Consider the following 24,088-nt stretch of genomic DNA (forward strand, 5'->3'; position numbering starts at 1 on the left):
GCGCTAGGTTGGGCTGCGGGGTTTTGAGAAGGGGAGGGTTGACGGGCGCTGGAAGGGGTGCCATTAAAGCTCTGACATATGTTCGGCTTTTTCTTCCTGAGAACTGAGCAGGCAACTTTTCCCCAGGGGACAGTTTTGCCCTTTAACAAATATGAAACTCACAGGCCAGCACCGTTGCTGAAGTGGAGATTTTTTCTCCCCTTTTTTTTAATAACACCTTAAACGATAGGCACGGAAGCCAGCGTCCTAAATGAAACACATGTTGCTCTCCGACACCTGACAACCCGACATGATTTAAGAGCAGCTACCAAGAGCCCACAGCTAGAAGTGCTCATGAATCTGCTCCCCTGGACGGGCTCCAACCCAGTGAAAAAGCAGAGTGGGCTTTTCACCTAGGGACCCTCCTTCTTTTCTCATTTGCAGCTGATTGGTGGGGAGTCGCTTTCAGAAATCAGGGGAGGTGGTAATTAACTTGATGGTGGCGTTTTCTGGAGTGTTTTTATTCGTCATCTGATTATTCAACAGATTTATGGCCCTGCCCACCCGCTGGAAAGGGACCGAGGCATTTAGTTGAAATTAAAAGTGCAGACAAGGCTGCCTGTTTAGATAATAGCATCTCTTCTTTAATAGATTACTCATCTTCCACGGAGTGGGGAAGAGGAGTTAATTTGTGTGATGAAGTGCTTTCCATTTCTGAGAGCTGGCTGGCGGGTGCGATTGCTTGAGGAAGGAGCGTAATTCATTCTTAAAATCACCAAAGGCGTGCTCAGACCAGATACCTGTGCGGCCAGGAGCGGGGTAATTTGTAACGTGATGCCAAAGAACAGAGGGGCTTGTGGTTCCAAAGCAAATGTTTGGGGAAGGTGTACAGTTTGTCTTTAGGTTGTGGTCATTCCAACCATTCATTCCCAGAAAAGTGCCAGAGAGGGAAAAAAAAACATGTTACCCTAAGTCATCAGAGCAGCAGGCCCCTGACCTCAGGAGACACTGCCACGAGTTAGGTGACCTTGGGCAGGACTCACTGTGAGTTTGTTGCCACGTGTGACAGGAGGGTTAAGTTTGTAAGGCAGTGGCGAAGGCCACTGTGTGGAGTAGAGTCCGTGCCTGGGACCCAGCAGGTGATGGTCAGTCAGCTCCTCCTGGTCCCTGGTTTCGGCTCAGGCCCTTGCTCTGCTTTTACCCTAGATGTTCAGAGTGTCCTGAAAGAATCCATGTAAACAAAAGTATCTGAGAGGACTTCAGCTTAACTGAACTCCTGCTGGAAGAGAGGAGAACTCTGACATTAACAGAATCCATAGCAACCCTTACAATCCCAACAGGCACTGTTGCTCTCCCAAGGTCCCCAGGCCGTGTGCTCTCTCGCCCTCCCTCTGCACATGGCTGACTCCTCTCTCCTGGTCCTGGATGTCCCTCCAAAATGCACCTTGCTCCTGGAATGCCCTAGAATATTCAGCACTTCACCAACCTCCTCTTCCCTTCTCCTACCCCTGTTTCCAGCTGCCACCCAAAACAACTTACAGACACATCTGGGACTCTCTTCAGGGTGAATGCAGATGAAGGGAATTGTCTCTACATCTTTGCTTTCCCTCCCCAGGTTTGCCACTGCCCTGACTTGTCCAGGAATACATTACATCAAGGCAAACTGTCCTCGTTTGGGTTGAAATTCTGCCAGACGTTGCTCACAGTTCTCTAAAACTGCATCTTCCAGAGCAGTGCTGCTCGCGGCACTTGAGCTGCCAACCCCGCACACCGGGAGCATTCTCTTAGGTAAAATAGTACATATTCCAGAATGTGGCAGTCACAAGCACAGCCGTCCCTCCACACCTCAGGAGACTGGTTCCAGGATCCCTAGTGGATCTCAAACCTGCAGGTGCTCAAGTAGTAGTTTTGTGTTGTTTTTGCATATAACCTACACACACCTCCTATGTACTTTAAATCATCTCTAGATTACTAGTGACACCTAATTCAGTGTAAATGCTATTTAAATAATTCTTATACTCTATTGTTAGGGAATGACGACAAGAAGAAAAGTCTGTTATCTGTTCAGTAGATATGATTTTTTACTTTTTCAAATACTTGGGATCCACAGTTGGTTGAATCCAAGGATGCGTCATCCGAGAACAGGGAGGGCTATTATACAAGCATTTGGCTACATCTCTTTATTCTTGTAGACATTTACATACTGAAAATGTAAATACTTACAAAATGGCAAATACTTGCTATTTTATCGTTTTTCCTTCCTATCACAGTGGGGACATGATATGGAATTTTTTGAAAAGGGGTATTAGGTTGAATTGTTTGTGGATTTTGTTTTAAGGCATTAAAGGGCACCATGTGAGACAGGTACCCCTATTAAATAAGGGGGTATTGAGTTGGAGTGTTGAAAGCCCCTGATTTAAAAGTGGGCCAGCCAGACACTCCCCAGTGTTGGCCTTTAACAAAGGCTTTAGGCCCATCCCCTTAGATCTGCAGTGGCCTCTGTGTTTTCCAGCAGCTGAGACAATAGGTCCATAGATGCCAAAAGCTGATACACACGTTTTCCTGGCAGCTCTTAGGGTGATAGGAGACAAGTGAAGTGCGTTCTCTGGAGTCTTTGGCTGGATGAAATGGGCTGTCTGGGGGGAATGGCTTTCTCTACCTGTTGGTGTTCCAGGAGTCTCAGATCACAGAAAAGAGTTCTCATGATGACCCACGGAGGCAGCCATGCCGTAACAGTCCTGCTTATAGAGCTGCACCCTGCATACATGTCTGTGCATCTGAGGAGCTCAATGATCATCGCAACAGTAGCTCTGGGCTGTCTTGCAAGAAGCACTGGCCTTGGGTGGCCATGTCAGGGGACCGCCTGTCCCAGAATCAAAAGTGGCATCTTCTAGGCTGTTGGGTCAGCCAGACACTGGGGTCTGTAGGTCCAGAAGGAGGGCCCAGGCCAAGGTTTTCCTCATTATAGGAAAGTCATGAAACCAGTTTACAGCATCATCAAGCCCAGCTGTTAACAAAAAGGGACTACAGAGAATTCAAATAGAAAGCCCATCCCAGGGCTTTTATAGTTTAGTAATATATATGTGTGTGTATGAATAGTGTCTCCGGTCATGATGTAAAATCTATTTCTTTTTATGGGTCGCAGTCAAAAAGTTCAAAAGTCACTTTCTCATTTATACTGAGACTGCTGAGCAGCCATCTAAAACCAGCGCCCTGGGGGACTCTTAATGCTGTGTGTAAGCACCGTTGCAGGGAACCTGTGGAGAGGGCAGTCACTTCTCAGATCTTTTCTGAGAAGGTGAGGGAAGACCCATGAGGAGGGAGGTGAAGGGGAAGCCAGGCCAGACATCGACCACTGGGATTCTGAGGGCTGAGCTGAGACAGGAGGAAGATGACAAGTGTGATGGTTTTTCATTGCTGTGACAAAATACCTGGGGAAAATAACTTAAGGATAAAAGGTTTATTTTGACTCACAGCTTCCGACGTTTCAGTCCATGGTCGAAGGGCTCCGTTGTTTCTGGGCCTGCAAGAGGAAGTTCGCCATGGTGGAAGGGCACGGCAGAGCACAGCTGCTCACCTCATGGCCGCTGGGAAGTAGAGTGAAGGAGTGAGAAAGGTGTCAGGGACAAGATATAGTCCCCAAGGGCATGTCCCCAAGGACCCACTCCCCTCCCCTCCTGTTCCCACCACCTCCGGGCAGTCCACTCGGCTCTGAACCCATCAGGGGATTAATCCATGGGTGAGGGTCGAGCTCTCATTGTCCAGTCACTTCCCCAAAGCCCCGCCTCTGAACATTACTGCACTGGGGACCAAGCCTTCCACACAGGAGCCTCTGGGGAACATTCCAGATCCAAGCCATAAGGCAGTCCTCGAGCCAGCATCCATCCGCCTCTCAGGTTTACTGGGGTTGGGGAGGGACAGCAAATATCTTAGATGCCTTGAAGAACTTCAGTTTTCTCATTATTCTAGCAGGAAATTTTGAGGTTCTCTTTTTAATCATTTAGAGATCCTAATGGGATCACGTTGGCCTCAGTTTCTTTCTCTGTGCCCACTTTCTGCATTGTTACATCTGGGTCTCTCAAACCTCATCAGGCATGAGAGTCACTTGGGAGGCTCGTTAAACGGCAGGTCGGTGGGCCTCTCTGATTCAGAAGGTCCAGGCTGAGGCCTAAGAAGTGGCGTTTCTAGTAAGGGCCCAGGTAACATGATGCACCTGGTCTGGAATGGCTTAGAAAACCACCACGTTACATCAACAGAGAAGAATGTACCCACATAGCTCCTGGCACACAGCAGGGGCCCAGTCAATGCTTCCTTGTTAAACTGAACTGAATCCTCCCCAGCAGAAGTACCTTTACAGTGCAAGAAATGGCCAGTTTTCCAAAGCCACATCCAAAGTGCCTGTTATGCTTAAGTTATCTGTCTCAGGAGAATGACTAAGGTCCTCTAGCCAAACTCTGAGGCTTCTTTGAGCTCTGAATTTCTTTTTTTTTTTTTTTAAGAGAGAGTGAGAGAGGAGAGAGAGAGAGAGAAAGAGAGAATTTTTTAATATTTATTATTTTTTAGTTCTCGGCAGACACAACATCTTTGTTGGTATGTGGTACTGAGGATCGAACCCGGGCCACACGCATGCCAGGCGAGCGCGCTATCGCTTGAGCCACATCCCCAGCCCATCTGAATTTCTTCTTTACTCTGAATTTCTTCCTGGGACTTGCAGCAAGATCAGGATGTCTTTGCTGAAGGGCGGTTTGCTTCCCTATCTACACAGTAAACGGGGCATTTACACCCGAGCCTCTCACCAGCCAGCGCTCATCCTAGTGTATCTTAGCTTTCCTTTCCCATCTCTCTCTTGAATTTTCCTATTTATATTTACCTGTCTGTAAGCTTTTCGAGGAAGTAATGTGAAAGCCCTGGTCAACCCAGAGGCTTGGGACTGCGGGATTGGAAACTTGGTATCTTCCAGGCAGAGTGTAGCCCCCAGGGGCATTGAGGGGTGGAGCAGTTGGCATAGTTAATAACACCAGTTTTGTGAGCACCTGGTCTGACTCCTGGCTGTCACCTCCCAGATATCTGCACGTAGCTTTTCGTAGAACTTTTCTGGGTCTCAGGTTCCCTCTAAGTCAGGAGTGTGATCAGCACCCACCTTCTGGAGTTCTGGGAATCAACTGAGATGATGATTATAGCAGCATATAACACAGGACTAGGTACATACCCTTGAAAAAATCACTCCATTGACATTGGTAGTGAAGATGAGGGTCCACAGCATCTTTAAAATTGTTCCTTTGCCTAGAATACCTAAGTGTCACAACAGGACGGGGCGGGGGGGGGGGGGCTTTCAGTTACTATAGGCCTTCCCCTCTTTCCAAATGAATTATCGGTGCCTTAGAAATCACTGTCTAAGACTTACAAGGGAATAAATCCATCCCAGGAAGCAGATGAGCAAGACACTTTAACGACCAAAAATGCAATGAAGCTAGACATGACAAGACCCAGATCCACCTACAGGTCCCAGGAGCCAGCCCCAGTGTGGCCAGGGCAGCCTCTCTGGCCGCAGCCTTGGCATCATTAGCAACCTGCTACCCACAGGCCAGAGACCGTCCCAGGAGCGATGCTGACTTATCTGGGCTGTGACCTGCTCCATCCCATCTGCTCCATCTTCTTGTGGGCCTGCCCTGCCCGAGCGTGGCACACACGGGCTCCTCAGCAGGTATTTCTCAGTGGCCTCGGAGGTTGAAACTCTGATAAATTCCACTTAGGAATTAATTGATTACCGGGGCAGTGAAGATTCCTGAATGGCCGCAGTGGATTTGAGCTGTGCCTTCAGCACGTAGCTTGCTAGTTGTGCAAACTTGGGACAGAAACATCTGGAAGTGAGGGTGATGAACTGAGACCTGCTTCCCTGTGGGGTTGGTGTAAAATCAGACAAAACAGTGCAGGACAGCTCGGCAGTGATTCACGGCAGCCCGGGCTCAGTCCAGCTGAGCAACCATACAACTTGCCCTCTTAGAACTTGGAATCTAATGACCAAGACAGAGTGAGAAATTGCGCAAAGTTATTCGGAGATCTGAGCTAAGTGCCATGGATTACAAGTTCCAGGGCTCTGTGAAGGGCCAGGAAGTTCTTTTGTGAGGAGTCAAAGTTTGAGCTGAGATCTGAAGATGGGCAAGAATGAACTACAGGGAAATGTGTAGAGAGGTTTAGGGTCTCAGACGATGCAGGAAGAAGGGCTGGCATGGACAGGGACCCTAACGCTGAGGGTGACATCATGGGGTCTTTGAAAGAAGATGGGAGGAGGGGAGGGGGACAGAGGGGCAGGGAGTGGACAAGATGATGTTAGAGAAGAGGCAGAGACTACTGTGCACTGCCTTTTCATCCCTGGGAAGGATACCAGGCCTTCTTCCATCCAAGTCATTGGAGGGTTTTAAACAGGAGAGTGGGAAGGCAATAGGATGCCATTTACTTCTTTTTTCAGAGGCCACCCAACTGCTTCTTGCAGACATGCAGACTAGACTGAAGAGGGGCAGAGTCCGGGCTCCTGCAGTTGGCCACAGACAGACTCCTGCAGGGGTCCAGAAAACAGCCTTAATTATGTCCTGCCATGTCGCTGCTGCAGAGCCAGTGTGTGAGACCTGGCCTCCCCCACACTGGAGTCCTAGGGCTGCTGCAGCAAAGAGCTCCACACTGATGGCTTAAAACAACAGAAGATTTGAGTCCATCTCATTTATTTGATTCTTGATTTTAATTCTTGAGCCAAAGGGGTCTTATTAAGGAAGTTGGGGCCTAATTTCACATGATGGAGGTTAGGGCCTACTTTTTCTTCTGTTAGACGCAGGGTCTCTGGTTTAATTCCTAGGTCCTTGATCCGTGCGTGGTGAAAGATAGGGGTTTAATTTCATTTTGTTGCTTATGGATTTCTAGTTTTCCCAGCACCATTTGTTGAAGAGGCTATCTTTTTCTCCAATGCATGTTCTTGACACCTTTGTCTAATATAAGATGATTGTAATTTTGTGGATTAGTCTCTGTATCCTCTATTCTGTACCATTGATCTACAAGTCTGTTTTGGTGCCAATACCATGCTGTTTTGTTACTACTGCTCTGTAGTACAGTTTAAGGTCTGGTATAGTGATGCCACCTGCTTCACTCTTCCTGCTAAGGATTGCTTTAGCTACTCTGGGTCTCTTATATTTCCAGATGAATTTCATGATTGTTTTTTCTATTTCTGTGAAGAATGTCATTGGGATTTGGATCAGAATTGCATTAAATCTGTACAGTGCTTTTGGTAGTGTGGTCATTTTGATAATATTAATTCTGCCTATCCAAGAGCAAGGTAGATCTTTCTATCTTCTAAGGTCTTCTTTGATTTCTTTCTTTAGGGTTCTGCAATTTTCATTTTATTATATAGATCTTTCACCTCTTTTGTTAAGTTGATTCCCAAGTATTTTTTGAGGCTATTGTAAATGGGGTAGAGATGGATTCAAACTAAAAAGTTTCTTCTCAGCAAAAGAAACAATCTGTGAGGTGAATAGAGAGCCTACCTCTTGAGAGTAAATTTTTTCCCCTCACATATCAGATAGAGGACTACTCTCTAGGGTATATAGAGAACTCAAAAAGGAAAGCACCACAAAAACAAGTAACCCAATCAATAAATGAGCTAAGGATATGAACAGACACTTCTCAGAAGATGATATAGAATAAGTCAACAAATATATGAAAAAATGTTCATCATCTCTCCCAATTAGAGAAATGCAAATCAAAACCACTCTAAGATTTCATCTCACTTCAGTCAGAATGGCAGCTATTTTGAATACAAACAACAGTAAGTGTTGGCAAACATGTGGGAAGAAAGGTATACTTATACACTGCTGGTGGGATTGCAAATTGGTAAGCCAATATGGAAAGCAGTATGGAGATTCCTTGGAAAATTGGGAATGGAACCACCATTTGACCCAGCTATCCCTCTCCTTGGTCTATATCCAAAGGACTAAAAATCAGCATACTACAGGGACACAGCCACATCAATGTTTATAGCAGCACAATTCACAATAGCTAAACTATGGAACCAACCTAGATGCCCTTCAGTAGATGAATGGATAAAAAAAATGTGGCATATATACACAATGGAATATTACTCCACGATAAAAGAGAATAAAATCATGGTATTTGCAGGTAAATGGATGGAGTTAGAGAAGATAATGCTAAGTGAAGTTAGCCAATCCCCAAAAAACAAATGCCAAATGTTTTCTCTGATATAAGGAGGCTGACTCATAGTGGGGCAGGGAGGGGGAGCATGGGAGGAATAGATGAACTCTAGATAGTGCAGAGGGGTGGGAGGGGAAGGGAGGAGGCAGGGGGTTATGAATGATGATGGAATGTGATGGACATCATTATCCACAGTACATGTATGAAGACACGAATTGGTGTGAGCATACTTTGTATACAACCAGAGATATGAAAAATTGTGCTCTGTATGTGGAATAAGAATTGTAATGCATTCTGCTGTCATATATAAATTAAAAAATTTAAAAAAAACAGAAGAGACCCAAAGAAATGCTCAGTGTCTGAGGCAATGGACATGCCAATTGCCCTGGTCTGATCATCACACACTGTATATAGGCATTGAAATGTCACACCATCCCTCATAAATATGTACAGTTACTATGTGCCAACTAAAAATAAAAACATGCTTTTTAGTGCTGGGGAAGAAAAAAAAAACGTAATTTACTTCTCTCACTGCTCAGGAGCCTAGAAACCCCAAATCAAAATGTCCTGTTCTCTGCAAGATCTAGATCTGCCCGGTCTGCTCCTAGCCTCTGGTGTCCCTGGCAATCTTTGGCATCCTGTGGCCTCAATTATCACACGGTGTTCTGTCTGCCCAAACTTCTCCCTAATTAAAGTACCCCAGTTGTTGGATTCCTGGCACCCTAATCCAGGATGACCACATCTTAATTAGATGACATCCCCCAAGACCCTGTTTCCAAATGAGGTCAGGGCCACAGGTTTCAGGAGTTAGGACTTCAGCATGTCTTTCTAGAGAGCAAAATGCAGCCCAGAGCAGCTTTCTGACTGCAACCCCTCCCTGTGCTACAACTGACTCAACCTCGGAGTCTAGAGATGCCCTGAGCAGAGAGAGCAAGCCAGGGAGGGAGAGCTCAGGGTGGCACACCAGGGAGGCCAGGGCCAGGAAACTCTTGAGCTCTTGTCCTCACCAGACCTCACCAGATGAGAAACTTGATCGAGGCCTGTTCTTCCGTGAGCCTCAGTTTCCTCTCCAGCGATGCCAAACTGATGGCGGCTGCCCCATCCTCCCTGCGTTGGCTTTGGGGGAATCCAGTGAAATAATCGAGCATTTCCTGAGAAGATACTGGGTGCCCAGCAGTGAGATTACGCCTTGGGTCTGCTCTTACAAGTGCAGACTCCATTTGCTCCAGCACTATTGCAGGGACAGGGGCAAAGATGAACTAGACCTGGAGGGGATCATTTCTGCAGTTAAAATGACAGGTCCCTAGGTTCGTTATTCTACTTTTTTAGTGTATTTGAAATTATTCTTAATTTTAAATCAATGTTTAGGGAAGAAGAGAAAACTACTCTCTGGAGTTAGATTGCTTGATCCAAGATCTGCCACTTGGAAAGTTACCTAACGTCTCTGTGCCCCGGTTTCCCCATCAGTAGAAGGGGGACACTAGTCTGTGACCGGCCTCTTAAGAGTCTTTGTAGAGCCGGGTACGGTGGCACTCTCCTGTAGTCCCAGTTATTCTAGAGGCAGGAAGATCACAAAGCCCAGGCCAGCCTGGGCAACGTAGCCAGACCCTGTCTCAAACTTTCAAAAGGGTTGAGGGTGTGTATCTCAGTGGTGGAGCATCCCTGGGCTCAATCCCCTGCACTGAAGAAGAGAGAGAGAATCTGCAGAGATTAAATAAGTAGATGCACCGTCCCTGGGTTAGTGGTATGCATAGGTGATAAAGGAGTGTTAACCATTATTCCCAGACACTGGGCACCAAAGTACAATGAGTTGTTGCACCCAAGCCATCACCATGAGCTTCCCAGACTTAGGGCCAACTCTGGAGCTCTTTCCAATCAATTCCTGCTACTTGGAACCTGAGTTTGGGTTTAGAGCAAATCCTGAAACAAGGATCTGAATGCAAACAATTTGTTTGGGAGGAGCGGTCGGGAAGCAACAGCAAAAGCAGGAGAGTGACAACAGAAGAGATGAGGCCCCACCACAAACGGCCACGCCCCTCCCACCCGGAGTTCTGGGAACCCGTGGAGAGCTTGTGCTCAGAGTGGACCTGAGGGAGAGCCAGGGAGCCGCGGGCTTCCCAGTTCTGCAATCATACATGTTACTCCGATAGCCCCCTGGGAGAGAGACAGGTGTGGAGAGGTGGAAGGCACTCAGGTAGCCATGGAGGCGTGGGGAAAACCCAGCACATGTGCTGCAGAATCCTCTGTGCGTGCTCATTAAGTGGTCCTCTGACACTGCTTGAAACCTGGTCAGGATGGGGTCTCACCACCTTCAGAATCAGCTCCTTCCTGGCCAGATGGCCCTGACTCTTCGTTAAACCAGGGATAATAAGGGCAGAAGCAATTCTGTACTGTGTTGTGATGACAGCAGCCCCTGGGACAGGACGGTGAGTGTGTGCCTTAGGGCGGCCACCTCCCTGCTACATCAATCAGGCAAACACCTCTTCTCAGTCCTAGTACTCTCATGGGGAGCCAGGCTGGAGCCCCAGAATCTTGCTGAAGGCAGCTTTAGGCATCTGTTATCGTCCCATTCAGTGAATCCAGTTTGCCCACCCTCCCCAGCGCTTATGAAACTGGGGGAATCCTGGACCCTGAACTGGATAGAGCTCTGCCACGTCCCAGTCTTGCTGTAGGATTCTAACTTAGACATTCAACTTCTCTGGACCTCCCCACTTCTCTCTGGGTAGAATGAAGGGACAGACCCAAGTGAGATAGAGGTGAGTTTAGGTGCAGGTAGGAAGAGCCTGCTCTTTGACAATCAAGCAGTGAGTTAAGCAGGTTGCATCACCACTTTGAGCCTCAGTATCATCTTGGGTAAGCGGGGTCATTAAGTTCAGTCCCTGTGTTATTGTAACTGTCAAAGGTAATGGATACGAAGGGAAGCTCCATATGTGAACAGGAGCTCCAGTAAGTGTTCCCTGTAATTGTCATCATCATGATCATCATCAAGTTCATTTAAAGCCCCTTTTAGCTCTAAGATTCTATAACCTTGTACAATGCCCTCACCCAAGAGTCTTCTCTTGGGTGGGAAAATAAGGCAGCGGTCCTGACTTTGTGTAAAAGTGCCTTCTAATAAGGACAGGAAGAGCATAATAGCCCTACATAATTGCTTAAACTTTAGCACAAGCTGTCAAGGGTCCTAATTGGCCGCCGTGTAATGACAGCAGCCATCTGCATTCACGGTGATTTAGTGACCGGGCTCTGCCCAAGCAGGCGCGTGGTGATCAGAGCTGGACGGGGTGATATTTCTCCCTCTGGTGGGAGTAGCCGTGTGTGCTACGGGAGATTATCTCATTCTCGTTTTAATGACCTACCAGTTGAACCCAACCAAAAGGAAGCCGTGGTCACTGGCAGTCACTATGGATTTTTTCTCTTTCTAAAGACAGTGTTCCTAGGCGAACAGCGGCGTATCTGGAGCGTGATCATGCCTCTTGCTGACTTGTCTCATTGCCCAAGAAGGTCTCTTTGGGGAAGATTTAGTCCCTCAATTAGGGCAAATTGATTTCTGCTTTCTACAGAGTCACTGTTCCAAAAAGAAGGGGGAGCGGGGGAGGAAAGCCATATTAATCTTCGTGTGCAGGCGCGGGGAGAGCTGGAGCATGGTGGCCTTCCCCACTCTGGTGCATGTGTGTAGAGAACCTTTTCTGTGCACAGATTTTAATTGTTCTGACCCCCGAGATGCCAGGTAACACAACAGGAAGCACCCTTCATCATGCAGAAGTTTCTGGAATGGCAAGCCAGAATGGCTGGAGCAGCATCTCCCAGGGCACCTAAGATGATTTCCAGTGATCCAAAGACTTTATATGAGTACCCCTGGATCATGTGTCAGGAAAGATTTCTCCTTCCAATTCTCTTTCATTTCTTGTCCTCCCCTCACATAGAGAGTCTCTGGTTGTTTTCCAGATTTTCCTTCTTGACAGAGACAGCAGACCTTGAACTCACGGTCAGAAAGGCAGGAGTATACTTCAAAAACCTAAGACCATTGTTTTTTTCAGTTGTTGAGGAGTTTTATTTATTAGATCTAGACTATAAATGATACCAATTTTTCATTAGCGAAGTGTTTAAATTTCATTTTTAAAATAAGTTGAATTTAACAAAAAATTAATCTAAAAATAGATTGATTTTTAAGAAAATGCTAAAGAAATTGCAATAAAGTAGGTGGATGTGGCAAAAATCATGACAGTAGTATATGAGGACCAGAGGATGAGGAAAGCATCCATTTTCTACAGAGGAGTCAGAAATTTGCTGTCTATGTTGCCTTGAGCAAGGTTCTTGGTTTCTCTGAGCCTCGATTTTACCATCTGTCCAATGGGGACATGGTCAATACAGAGCCTGTTGGTATAAGCCAAGAGGAGCAAAGTATGTGAAGCCACTTTGCAGATCATGTGCCTTCCCGCAAAAAATGATTCATTTTTCTAAGGAACTAGAAAAAGAAAATACCCAACCAGGAGAGCCTAACTTGAAACACAGCTCTGCTGTTAACGACATGCCAGCGGCGGTCCCTTCCCTTTTTTGCCCTTAGCTGTCTGGATGTAAAATGAAGAGGCTGAACCATTCCAGTGGTCTCCAGGTCTGGCTGTGCATCAGCATCATCTGTGGGTCAAGTAGAACTAACACTGCCAGACGCCACCCAGGGTCTGCCAATCACAGTGTTCTGCCCTGGTGCCCTGGTGCCCTGTGGCTGTAGTAAAGAGCTGCCCCAGGGGTGATTTGGAGGCATCTGCTGATTTAGAGGACGCTTCCAGCTCTAACTCTTGATTGAGCCAAGTTCAGAGCAGGATTTGGGGCTCAGTTTAAGGGAAGTGATCACCGCAGGGGCTGGCAGAGCAAAAAGCCCAGCAGCTCTGGGCAGGTGCCTCTGGGCCTCCTGTAAGACCCAGGCCTGGGCCCTTGAGGACCATCTGATCCAAAGCGCCAATTCAGAGACAACACAGAGACCCAGAGGAGGTAAACGCTCCTGTGCTGGAGATGGGCGCCCAGCCCAGTCTCCTGATTCTCAGTCAGTGAAACTTGCCCAGCACCGCAGCTTCCCCAGTCCAGACAGACAAGGTATTGGACCAGTTGTTGTTGTTGTTTAATTGAGGCAAACGTTGCAAACAGAGGTCCTAAGGATCCAGTTCCAGAGCTTTAACAAATGTGTACATCTGGAAGGCCAACACCCCGATCAAGACAGAGAACAAAACTGGCCCCAGTAACTTCCCTGGTGCCCGCTTCTGTTCAGTCCCCATACCCCAAGGGCAAACACTTCTTAATTCTGTCATCATAGATTTTTTTTTTTTTGGCTGCTAATGAGCTTCGAATAAATGTAATCATTCATGGAGTTCTTTTTGGTGTGTCTCACTTCTTGGTTCAACATGATACCTTTGAAATCCACACGTGTGGTTGGAGGTATTCGTGGTTTGTTGTGTTATTGAGTAGTAAGCTATTATGTGACTATACCACACTGTCCCTTCTGTTGATAGACTTACAGGCCATTTCTAGTTTGGGGCTATTACAAATAAAGCTTTTTCTTTTTCTTTTCTTTTTTTTTCCACTTTCTGTGGGTATAGGCTCCTATTTCTCTTAGAGTGGAGTGGTAGGTATAGGACAGATGGGTGTCTAGCTTTATAGGAAGCATTCAAACAGCGCCCCACAGTGGTGGCACCCTTGATCCTCTCCAGCAGGGAGCAGGAGCACCCTTGGATCTCCCTGTGCCCACCTGCTGCTGCTCCAGTTTTGACCATTCCAGTAAGCATGCGCTAAGTGGCATCTCCGGTTGTTCATTCACATTCCCCCATGACAAGGCTTATTGGCCATTTGCGTTTCCATTTATTTGTGAAATGTCTTTTCGGGTGTTTTGCCCACTGTTCATTTGGTTGTCTTTTCATTACTGACTTCGTAGGAATTCTCTATCTATACTGGATACATGGCCTTTGTCAGCTATGAGTGTCACCAGACTGTGGCCTGCCCTGTCACATCCTTACCAGTGTATTATAATGAGCACGTTTTTCCAGAGCAAGTTCTTTTTTTTTTTTTTTTTTAAAGAGAGAGTGAGAGAGGAGAGAGAGAGAGAGAGAACTTTTAATATTTGTTTTTTAGTTCTCGGCGGACACAACATCTTTGTTGGTATGTGGTGCTGTGAATCGAACCCGGGCCGCACGCATGCCAGGCGAGCGCGCTACCGCTTGAGCCACATCCCCAGCCCAAGTTCTTAATTTTAATCATTGATCCATTTTTTCCTGCCTCAAGTCCATAAAGGTATTCCCCTTTGCTTTCATCAGGAAGCCTCAGCTTTTATGCTTCAGTTATGACCCCTCTGGAATGACTTTCTGTGTGGTCCTAGGTGGCAATTAGGGCTCACTTTTTTAAAATATATTTTTAGTTGTAGTTGGACACAATACCTTTATTTTATTTATTTATTTTTATGTGGTGCTGAGGATCGAACCCAGCACCTCGCCCATGCTAGGCAAGGCTCTAACTCTGAGCTCATTTCTGTTCATACATGTAGCCAGTTGTTCTGGTGTAAGTTGTTGGAACCTCTTATTTCCTCATTGAAGGACCTTGATGCCTCGGTCACTGGACAGGTTGACAGCATACACGTGAGTCCACTTCCGACCTCTGTTCCGCTCTCTCCACCTCTCTGTTTACTCTTTGCTTACTCTTTGCACACTGTTCTGATTATTTTACAGTTATAATTTTTTTGAAATTTCTGTAAGTCCTCCAACTTTGTTCTCTTTCAAGATTGTTTGGATTCTTCTAGTTCCTTTACATGCCCGTATAAACATTAGAGGATAAAACTCACCCCAGTGAGCCCCCTCATGCCCACTTCTGTCAACTTCACAAGGTCACTGTGATTTGTGGGGGGCTGCCCTGGGTCTACAGATCAGTTTGAAGAAAATTTGACTCTTCACAATAGGGAGTCTTCCAATCTATAAATACGACATTCCCCCATTTATTTGAGTTGCTTAACCATGAGGCTACCATAAAGGCTATTTTTATTCAACTTTCCAGTTGGTTTTTGCTGTTATATAGAAACACAATCTTTTTTAGAACTTTACAGCTTCATTGAGGTATAATTTACATTCCATAAAAACCATCTAGTTTTGGTCTGCAGCTCAGGGTATTTTTAAGTAAATACAGTTGTGAAACTATCACTATAATCCAGTTTTTAAATATTTCTATCACTCAAAAAAATAGTTCCTCAGTGCCTGTTTGCAGCCAATCCCTGCCCCCAGCCCAGATCCATGTAAACACCGATCTTTTTGTCCCTGTAGCTTTACCTTTCTAGAAATTTCAGTCTTTTTTTTTTTATGGAACTAGGGATTGAACCCAGGATTGCTCTACCAATGAGCTACATGCCCAGCCCTTTTTTTTTTTTGAGACAGAGTATTGCTAATTGCTGAGACTGGCCTCAATCCTGCCTCAAACTCCCAAACTGCTGCAATTACAGGCATGCACCACCACCACACCTTGCTTATAATATCTACTCTTATATCTCTGGCTTCTGTAACCTAGAATAGCATTTTTGAGGTTCACCCATATTGTTACATTAACTCACTCCTTTTTGTATGGCTGATAGTACTCCACTTATTACCACATTTTCTTTATCCATTCATCCGTTGATAGACATTTAGGTGCTTTCTAACTTGGGGCTAGTATAAATATCACTGTTGGAAACATTGATGTGCAAGTGTTTGTGAGAACATGTGTGTTCATCTCTCTGAGGTTCATACCTAGGAGTGGAATTGCTGGGTCCCATTGTAACTCTGTGTTTAACTGTTTGAAGAAGTTCCAGACTATTTTCCAGAGTGGCTGCAAGATTTTGCATTCCTATCAACAATGTGTGAACTCTCTGATTTCTCATACCCTTGTCAACTCTTGTTATTGTCTGACTTTGTGATTATAGTCATCCTGCTGGGTGTGGAGTGGTATTTATTGTGGTTTTAATTTGCATCTCCCTAATAACTAATGCTGTCAAGCATCTTTTTATGTGCTTATTGACCATTTTGTATTGTCTTTGCAGAAGTATCTATTCGTATCTTTTGCCAATTTTTTAAATTGAGGCAAATGCATGTAGCATACCATTAGCCATCTTAAAGCATACAGTGATATTTAGTATATTTGAAATGTTATACAACTATCATCTCTATCAGGTTCCAAAATATTACTCCAAAAGGAAATCCCACATGCATTAATAACCACTGCTCCTTCCCCTGACCCCAGAACCTGGCAATCACTAATTTACTTTCTGTCTCTGTGAATTTAGCTATTCCATAATTTCATTTTTGGATTATTCAAAATGTGACCTTCAAATTTTGGAGGTATATATTTGGGGGGTATATTAGAGATAGAATTGTGGAATCATATGATAATTCTATCTTTAACATCCTGAAAAAACACTAAACTTTTTTCTAAATTTTTTTCTAAAAGCATTTTGCCCACGTTTTTAATGGGTTTTCTTTTTATTATTGAGTCATCGCAGGCCTCTGTATACTCTGCCTGTGTGTGTCCTTTATCAGACACATGATTTGTATATGGTTTCTTCCAGTCTGTAGGTTGTCTCTTCACTTTCTTAATCATGTCCTGTGATGCATAAAAAAAATGTTTAATGTGTAAGTTATTTTTTCTTTTGTGCTTGGGCATTTTGTTTTGTTTTGTTTTTTTGTTGTTGTTGTTAATTTATTTATTTATTTATTTTATTGGTTGTTCAAAACATTACAAAGATTGCAGAATCACATTGGTTACACATCCACATTTTTACATAATTGGGCATTTTGTCTTAAGACACAATTGTCTAATCCAAGGTGGTGAAGATTTACCCCTGTGTTTCCTTGAAGAGTTTTATGATTTTAGCTCTTACATATAGACATTTTATCTATTTTGAGTTAATTGCATAGTAGGTGAAGAAGGGATCCAACTTATTATACTTTTTATTTTTCTTTGCAATGCTGGCAATCAAACCAAAGGCCTTTGCATGCTAGGCAAGCACTCCACCATAGAGCTCCACCCTCAGCCCCTGACTTGATTCTTTTGCATGTAGAAATCAAATAGTACCAGCACCATTTGTTGAAAAGACTCTTCTTATTGTCTAATTTTCTGAGTTCTTTATATACTCTGGATATTAGGGCTCTATCTGAAGTGTGAGGAGTAAAGATTTGTTCCCATGATGTAGGCTCCCTATTTACCTCTCTTATTGTTTCTTTTGCTGAGAAAAAACTTTTTAGTTTGAGTAAGTCCCATTTGTTGATTCTAGATGTTAACTCTTGTGCTATGGGTGTCCTATTGAGGAATTTGGAGCCCGACCCCACAGCATGTAGGTCGTAGCCAACTTTCTCTTCTATCAGATGCCGTGTCTCTGATTTGATATCAAGCTCCTTGATCCATTTTGAGTTAACTTTTGTGCATGGCGAGAGAAAGGGATTCAGTTTCATTTTGTTGCATATGGATTTCCAGCTTTCCCAGCACCATTTGTTGAAGATGCTATCCTTCCTCCATTGCATGCTTTTAGCCCCTTTATCAAATATAAGAAAGTTGTAGTTTTGTGGGTTGGTTTCTGTGTCCTCTATTCTGTACCATTGGTCCACCCGCCTGTTTTGGTACCAGTACCATGCTGTTTTTGTTACTATTGCTCTGTAGTATAGTTTGAAATCTGGAATCGCTATACCACCTGATTCACACTTCCTGCTTAGTATTGTTTTTGCTATTCTGGGTCTTTTATTTAATCCCATCAACAAATGGGCCAAGGACTTGAACAGACACTTCTCAGAGGAGGACATACAATCAATCAACAAGTACATGAAAAAATGCTCACCATCTCTAGCAGTCAGAGAAATGCAAATCAAAACCACCCTAAGATACCATCTCACTCCAGTAAGATTGGCAGCCATTACGAAGTCAAACAACAATAAGTGCTGGCGAGGATGTGGGGAAAAGGGTACACTTGTACATTGTTGGTGGGACTGCAAATTGGTGCAGCCAATTTGGAAAGCAGTATGGAGATTTCTTGGAAAGCTGGGAATGGAACCACCATTTGACCCAGCTATCCCCCTTCTCGGTCTATTCCCTAAAGACCTAAAAAGAGCATGCTACAGGGACACTGCTACATCGATGTTCATAGCAGCACAATTCACAATAGCAAGACTGTGGAACCAACCTAGATGCCCTTCAATAGACGAATGGATAAAAAAAATGTGGCATTTATACACAATGGAGTATTACTCTGCATTAAGAAATGACAAAATCATAGAATTTGGAGGGAAATGGATGGCATTAGAGCAGATTATGCTAAGCGAAGCTAGCCAAGCCCTAAAAAACAAATGCCAAATGTCTTCTTTGATATAAGGAGAGTAATTAAGAACAGACTAGGGAAGAAGAGCACGAGAAGAAGACCATCATTAAACAGGGTTGAGAGGTGGGAGGGAAAGGGAGAGAGAAGGTAAATTGCATGGAAATGGAACGAGACCCTCAGGGTTATACAAAATTACATACAAGAGGAAGTGAGGGGAAAGGGGAAAATAATACAAGGGGGAGGAATGAATTACAGTAGGGGGGGTAGAGAGAGAACAGGGGAGGGGAGGGGAGGGGAGGGGGGATAGTAGAGGATAGGAAAGGCAGCAGAATACAACAGACACTAGGATGGCAATATGTAAAGCAATGGAAGTGTAACTGATGTAATTCTGCAAGCTGTATAAGGGGTAAAATGGGAGTGCATAACCCACTTGAATCAAAATGTGAAATATGATATATCAAGAACTATGTAATGGAGGGGTAAGACAAGATAATACAAATGGAAGAAATGATTTACAGTAGAAGGGGTAGAGAGAGAAAAGGGGAGGGGAGGGGAGGGGAGGGGGGATAGTAGAGAATAGGACTGACAGCAGAATACATCAGACACTAGAAAGGCAATATGTCAATCAATGGAAGGGTAACTGATGTGACACAGCAATCTGTATACGGGGTAAAGTTGGGAGTTCATAACCCGCTTGAATCAAACTGTGAAATATGATGTATTAAGAACTGTGTAAGGTTTTGAACAACCAACAATAAAATAAATAAATAAATAAATAAATAAATAAATAAAAAGAAAAAAAAAAAAAGAAAAGACTCTTCTTTCTCCCATCAAATGGTTTCAGGAAAATCAATTAATATTAAATCTGAGTGTTTTATTTCTGGATTCTCATTCTGTTCTATTGACTTATATTTTCTTTCTGCCATTATCCCACTGTCTTAATTACTGTAGTTTTGAAGCAAATTTTAAAATCAAGTAATGTGAGTCTTCTGACTTTTTCTTTTCCAAAAGATGGCTTTGCTCTTCTGGACCCCTTGCATTGCCATATAAATTTTAAGATCAGCTTGTTGATTGTCAGTTTCTGTAAAGCAGATAGCCATGGTTTAAACAGCATTAAGTCTGTTTCTACGTTTTGGAGGTATTACTATCTTAATAATTTATGATCCATTAACAAGGGATATCTTTCCATTTATTTTGGTGTTTAACTTCTTTCAGTGATATTCTATTTTTTAGAGTAGCATTGTGTGTGTGTGTGTGTGTGTGTGTGTGTGTGTGTGTGTGTGTGTGTTTGTGTAAGAGAGAGACAGAGAGAGAGAGAGAGAGAAACAGAGAGAGAGGGAGATTCTGGGGACCAAACCCAGGGCTTCCTACAGGCTAAACAAGCTCTCAACCAGGGACCTACATCCCCAGCCCCATTTTGCACTTCTTTTGTTACAATGTAAATGTTATCTTTACCATCTTAATTGCATTTTCCAGTTGTTCTTTATTTGCTGGTGATTAGAAATTCAATTGAGGTTTGAAATATTGACCTGTATTCTGAGGTCCTGCTAAGTTTACTTGTTTGTTCAAGATTCTTTGTAGATTTACAGGATTTTCTGTGTAATGATATTATCTACAGTTGAAGACACTGTTACCTTTTTCTATCAGATATTTATGCCCTTTCTTTCTTTCTTTCTTTCTTTCTTTCTTTCTTTCTTTCTTTTTACCAGTTGCACTGGCTAGAAATTCTAGTACAGGGTTAAATAACAGTGGTGAGTGCACACAGCCTTTCTCCTGATCCTAAGGGGAAAACATTCAATCACCACTAAGCATGGTATAAGCTAGAGGGTTTTTAGGTTTTGGTTTAGGCTTGGGGTTGTTTGTGTTTTTATTTGTTTTAGCTATCCTAGCAGTTTTATAAAGAATTCTTACCCTAATTAAAATCAAAGACACCAGTATTAAGGCTGAGACTTTTAGTAGAAAGAGACTATTATTGGATTTTTATTCAAAACAACTTTTCCAGACAAGAGTCAGATCCAACCCACAGGAAAATAAGCAAAAAAGGAAAATGTTGTCATATATAAGGGAAAAGAAAGGGGGAAAGGCTATAATCCCAGCAGCCAGGGAGCCTGAGACACAAGGATCATGAATTCAAAGCCAGCCTCAGCAATGGTGAGGCACTAAGCAATTCATTGAGACCCTGTCTCTAAATAAGATACAAAATAGGGCTGGGGATGTGGCTCAGTGGTTGAGTGCCCCTGAATTCAATCCCCAGTAAACTCCCCCTCACCAAAAAAAAAAAAAAAAAAAAAAGAAAGAAAGAAAGGGAGAAATAGAACACTCTCAAGGGACAGATCCTTTTAAAGAATAGAGGGACAGCATGCCTCTCCTGCTTTCCAGTTTTATTGAGGGTCCCAGAGAAGTTTCCAGAGAGTCCCACCCAGATCCATCTCTTAATTTTTGACTGACTACAGGATGTCATCAGACTTTAAGTCCCCACTGCCATGACCACTCTAAGTCACTTTGGCCCTTTGGTTCTAATTGTTCGTACATATTTTATGGTTAGGGGAAATTATCCTTAACTCCCTGAGTTCCAGGATCTGGTCTGTGTAAGGGTCACAAAAATCTCCACCTCACACCCCATGGTAACTTGTATTCTTATTAGCATTTCAGGGCCTTTCATTCTCCTGCAGAGAGCAGGTAGTTTGCTGAGGAATGTAACATATCTTGCAGACTTAACCCAGGGAGGGCTGCAGGTAAAGTGCTTCTTAAAAGTGAAATCATGTATTCTGCTGCCTTTCCTCTCCTCTACTATCCCCCCTCCCACAGCAGAATACAACAGACACTAGTATGTCAATATGTAAATCAATGGAAGTGTAACTGATGTGATTCTGTAATCTGTATATGGGGTAAAAATGGGAATTCATAACCCACTTGAATCAAAGTGTGAAATATGATATATTAAGAACTATGTAATGTTTTGAACAACCAACAATAAAAAAAAATGTGAACAAATAAAAAAAAAAGTGAAATCATGTGGGGGGTCTGCTGAGAGCCACAGCCAGTTGGAATGGCCCCTGGCATTTTGCCAGAAGTAATGGTTGAGCCATTATTCAGTTGTATATTAGACCTTTACTGTCTGCCTCAGGCGCCCACTACTTTGGAGTTCTCTGAGGATTGCCTGGGGAGTTCCCGTTGGTTGGGGAAGTTGCGGGAGAGGGAGTTCCCGTAGGTGTGTGGTGTGTTCCTGAAGGAGCTGCGTGGGTGTCGTTCCAGAGAGTTCCCGAGGAGTGTGCATGGAGTGCTGTGGGTTTTCGGAAATAAAGTTTGTTCCTGCTTGAGTGGCTCATGATTTGTGTCCAGCCAGACTGCGGCAGGGGTCAGCGCAGCGGGCCCAGTTTATAGAATTATTCCCTTAACCTCATGTTCCCACCATTGAATCTATCTGGCCCCTATCATGGCCATCTCTTCTTTCATTGGGGGAAGGTGGGGGTGGGGTGGGGGGTGAGTAACACAGGACCGAACTCAGGGACATTCAACCACTGAGCCACATCTCTAGCCTTTTTTTTTTTTTTTTTTTTTTGTATTTTATTTAGAGACAGGTCTCACTGAATTGCTTACCACCTCGCTGTTGCTGAGACTGGCTTTGAACTCACGATCCTCCTGCCTCAGCTTCCTAAGCCCTTGGGATTACAAGGGTGCACAACGTTGCCCAGCCCTATTGATTTCCATCTCCTGACTCTTGCTTTTATATATTATCTTTAGGCTCAGATGATTCCCCCACACACCTCCCATCACCTCATCTTGCCAAAGATGTCATTAACAGCTCCAGATTATGGCCAACCACTTTAGCAACCCTAGCAAAAAGACAGAGAGTCACTTTCCAACAATCCTGAAAACCATTCTCCAGACCCATTACTCTGACCAGCTCAGGTCACATGGTCATCCCTGAACCAATCACTGTAGCCAAGGCTAACAGAATGCCCTGATTGGTCAGGCACAAAGCCACATGCTCCTCCCCCTTGGAACCAGGGGATGGGATGTCTCCTTCTGAATCTGTGACCTTGAGAAGGGCAAGTTTCCCAAGGAAAAAATAAAGTATAGTTATGAGAAAATAAGGGAAGAAGTCCCAGCCAGGCTTAAGTCACAGATGCCTGTTCCTGTACCAAAGACCTGTGTTGCAGGTCTGGCGCTGTCGCTGGAGTCTGAGCCTCAGTTTCCCATTTGCAGTCTTCGGACAATGACCTCTGCCCTCCTTGGCCCTATCTGAAAGGTCCGGGAGGTGGTACCCCAGCAATCTCTGTCTCAACGGTGGAGAGTGGCTGCTGGGAGATAAGGGAAGGACTGCTGACCTGAGCCCTCTCTCCCCTTCCTCTCCCTCACAGAGCACCTGAAGAAGCCCCTGGAGGACTACATGGCCCTCTTCCCCAGCGTGAGGATCCTCCGCACCAAGAAACGTGAAGGCCTCATAAGGACCCGCATGCTGGGGGCCTCAGCGGCGACTGGGGACGTCATCACCTTCTTGGACTCTCACTGTGAAGCCAATGTCAACTGGCTGCCCCCCTTGCTCGGTAAGGGGGCTGGAGGAGCCTGGAGTGAACGAGCCGCCTGCCCCTCTCCCCTCCCGGCTGTTGCAGCGTCCCCTTGCCCGGGTGGAAGCACCCATCAGATGCCAGGCCCTGGGACTCGGAAGCTCAGGGGTACTCAAAGGGACCTTAAAAAGCCACTCAGTCCTATCCCTTCACTTCTCAGAGAGGGGAGCTGAGACTTGGAGAGGGGACCCGTCAAGTGTCTAGTGATGCCTCTCTCCCATTACTTTAAGTTTTGTGAGAAGGCAAGCCAAGGCCATCCCCTGTCAAAAGCCAAATTATGAGGAGACATCTTTATGTAGAGTTAGCAGCAATGACAGTTCACTGCTGCTGCTGTGCATGGCAGGTGATAACCATGACTGATCCGCACAAAGCCATGCCAGGCTGGAGTGCTCCCTTCTTGTGATAATGGAGACCAAAGTTCGGAGATACCAGTGTCAAAGCCACCATCTGTCTGGCGGTTCTTTCTCACAGTTCCACACTGCCTCCTGAGCTCCTTTCCTCAGGGAGGAGTCCTAGTGGATGCCAGGACAGGGCTGTAAACAGGCAGGAGTCACTGGGTGCTGGGTGCTGGGTGTGGGTGAAGGGTGAAGGCCTCATAAGGACCCGCATGCTGGGGGCCTCAGCGGCGACTGGGGACGCTGCAGGCAATGAGCTTAGGCTGACAGCAGGCTTGAAGACAAGGAGGTGGGAGTCAGGTGAGGGCCAGGGCCAGGCTGGAGCAGCCTTGGGGGGCTACCAAGTCAGAAAGTGTGCTCCTCGGGAGTGGATCAGTTGGCCTCCCTCACAGAGCTCAGGGGCAGAGAGGATGAGGTAGAGGGTACCCAAGGCAAGCGTCGGAGGTACCTGAAGGGCTGTTAAGACAGCGCTGAGCCACCCTGGGGTTCTCAGTTGGACATTTCTAAGGCTCCTAGGTGACACCCATGCTGCTGGTCCCAGACTATGCTCGAGGAACACACTGGCTATCCAATGCCACCATTCAGGGACAAGGAGCAAAAGCCAGTCCCTTGCTGTTTAACAGGACAATCCAGCAGATTGA

General features: G+C 45.0%; 1 protein-coding gene across 3 annotated transcripts in view; it reads left to right on the forward strand.

Annotated features, from left to right (window-relative positions):
• Window positions 1–24,088, forward strand: part of Galnt10 (polypeptide N-acetylgalactosaminyltransferase 10) — a 238,707-nt gene that overhangs the window by 164,663 nt on the left and 49,956 nt on the right. For all 3 annotated transcript variants that reach the window (XM_078051408.1, XM_078051395.1, XM_078051402.1), the window contains exon 5: window positions 22,846–23,031. In XM_078051408.1, coding sequence (XP_077907534.1) covers window positions 22,846–23,031 — 186 coding nt within the window. The remainder of the gene's footprint in view (window positions 1–22,845; window positions 23,032–24,088) is intronic.

This window comes from Ictidomys tridecemlineatus, chromosome 1 (assembly GCF_052094955.1).
Source record: "Ictidomys tridecemlineatus isolate mIctTri1 chromosome 1, mIctTri1.hap1, whole genome shotgun sequence".
In the NCBI taxonomy this organism is placed as follows: Eukaryota; Metazoa; Chordata; class Mammalia; order Rodentia; family Sciuridae; genus Ictidomys; species Ictidomys tridecemlineatus.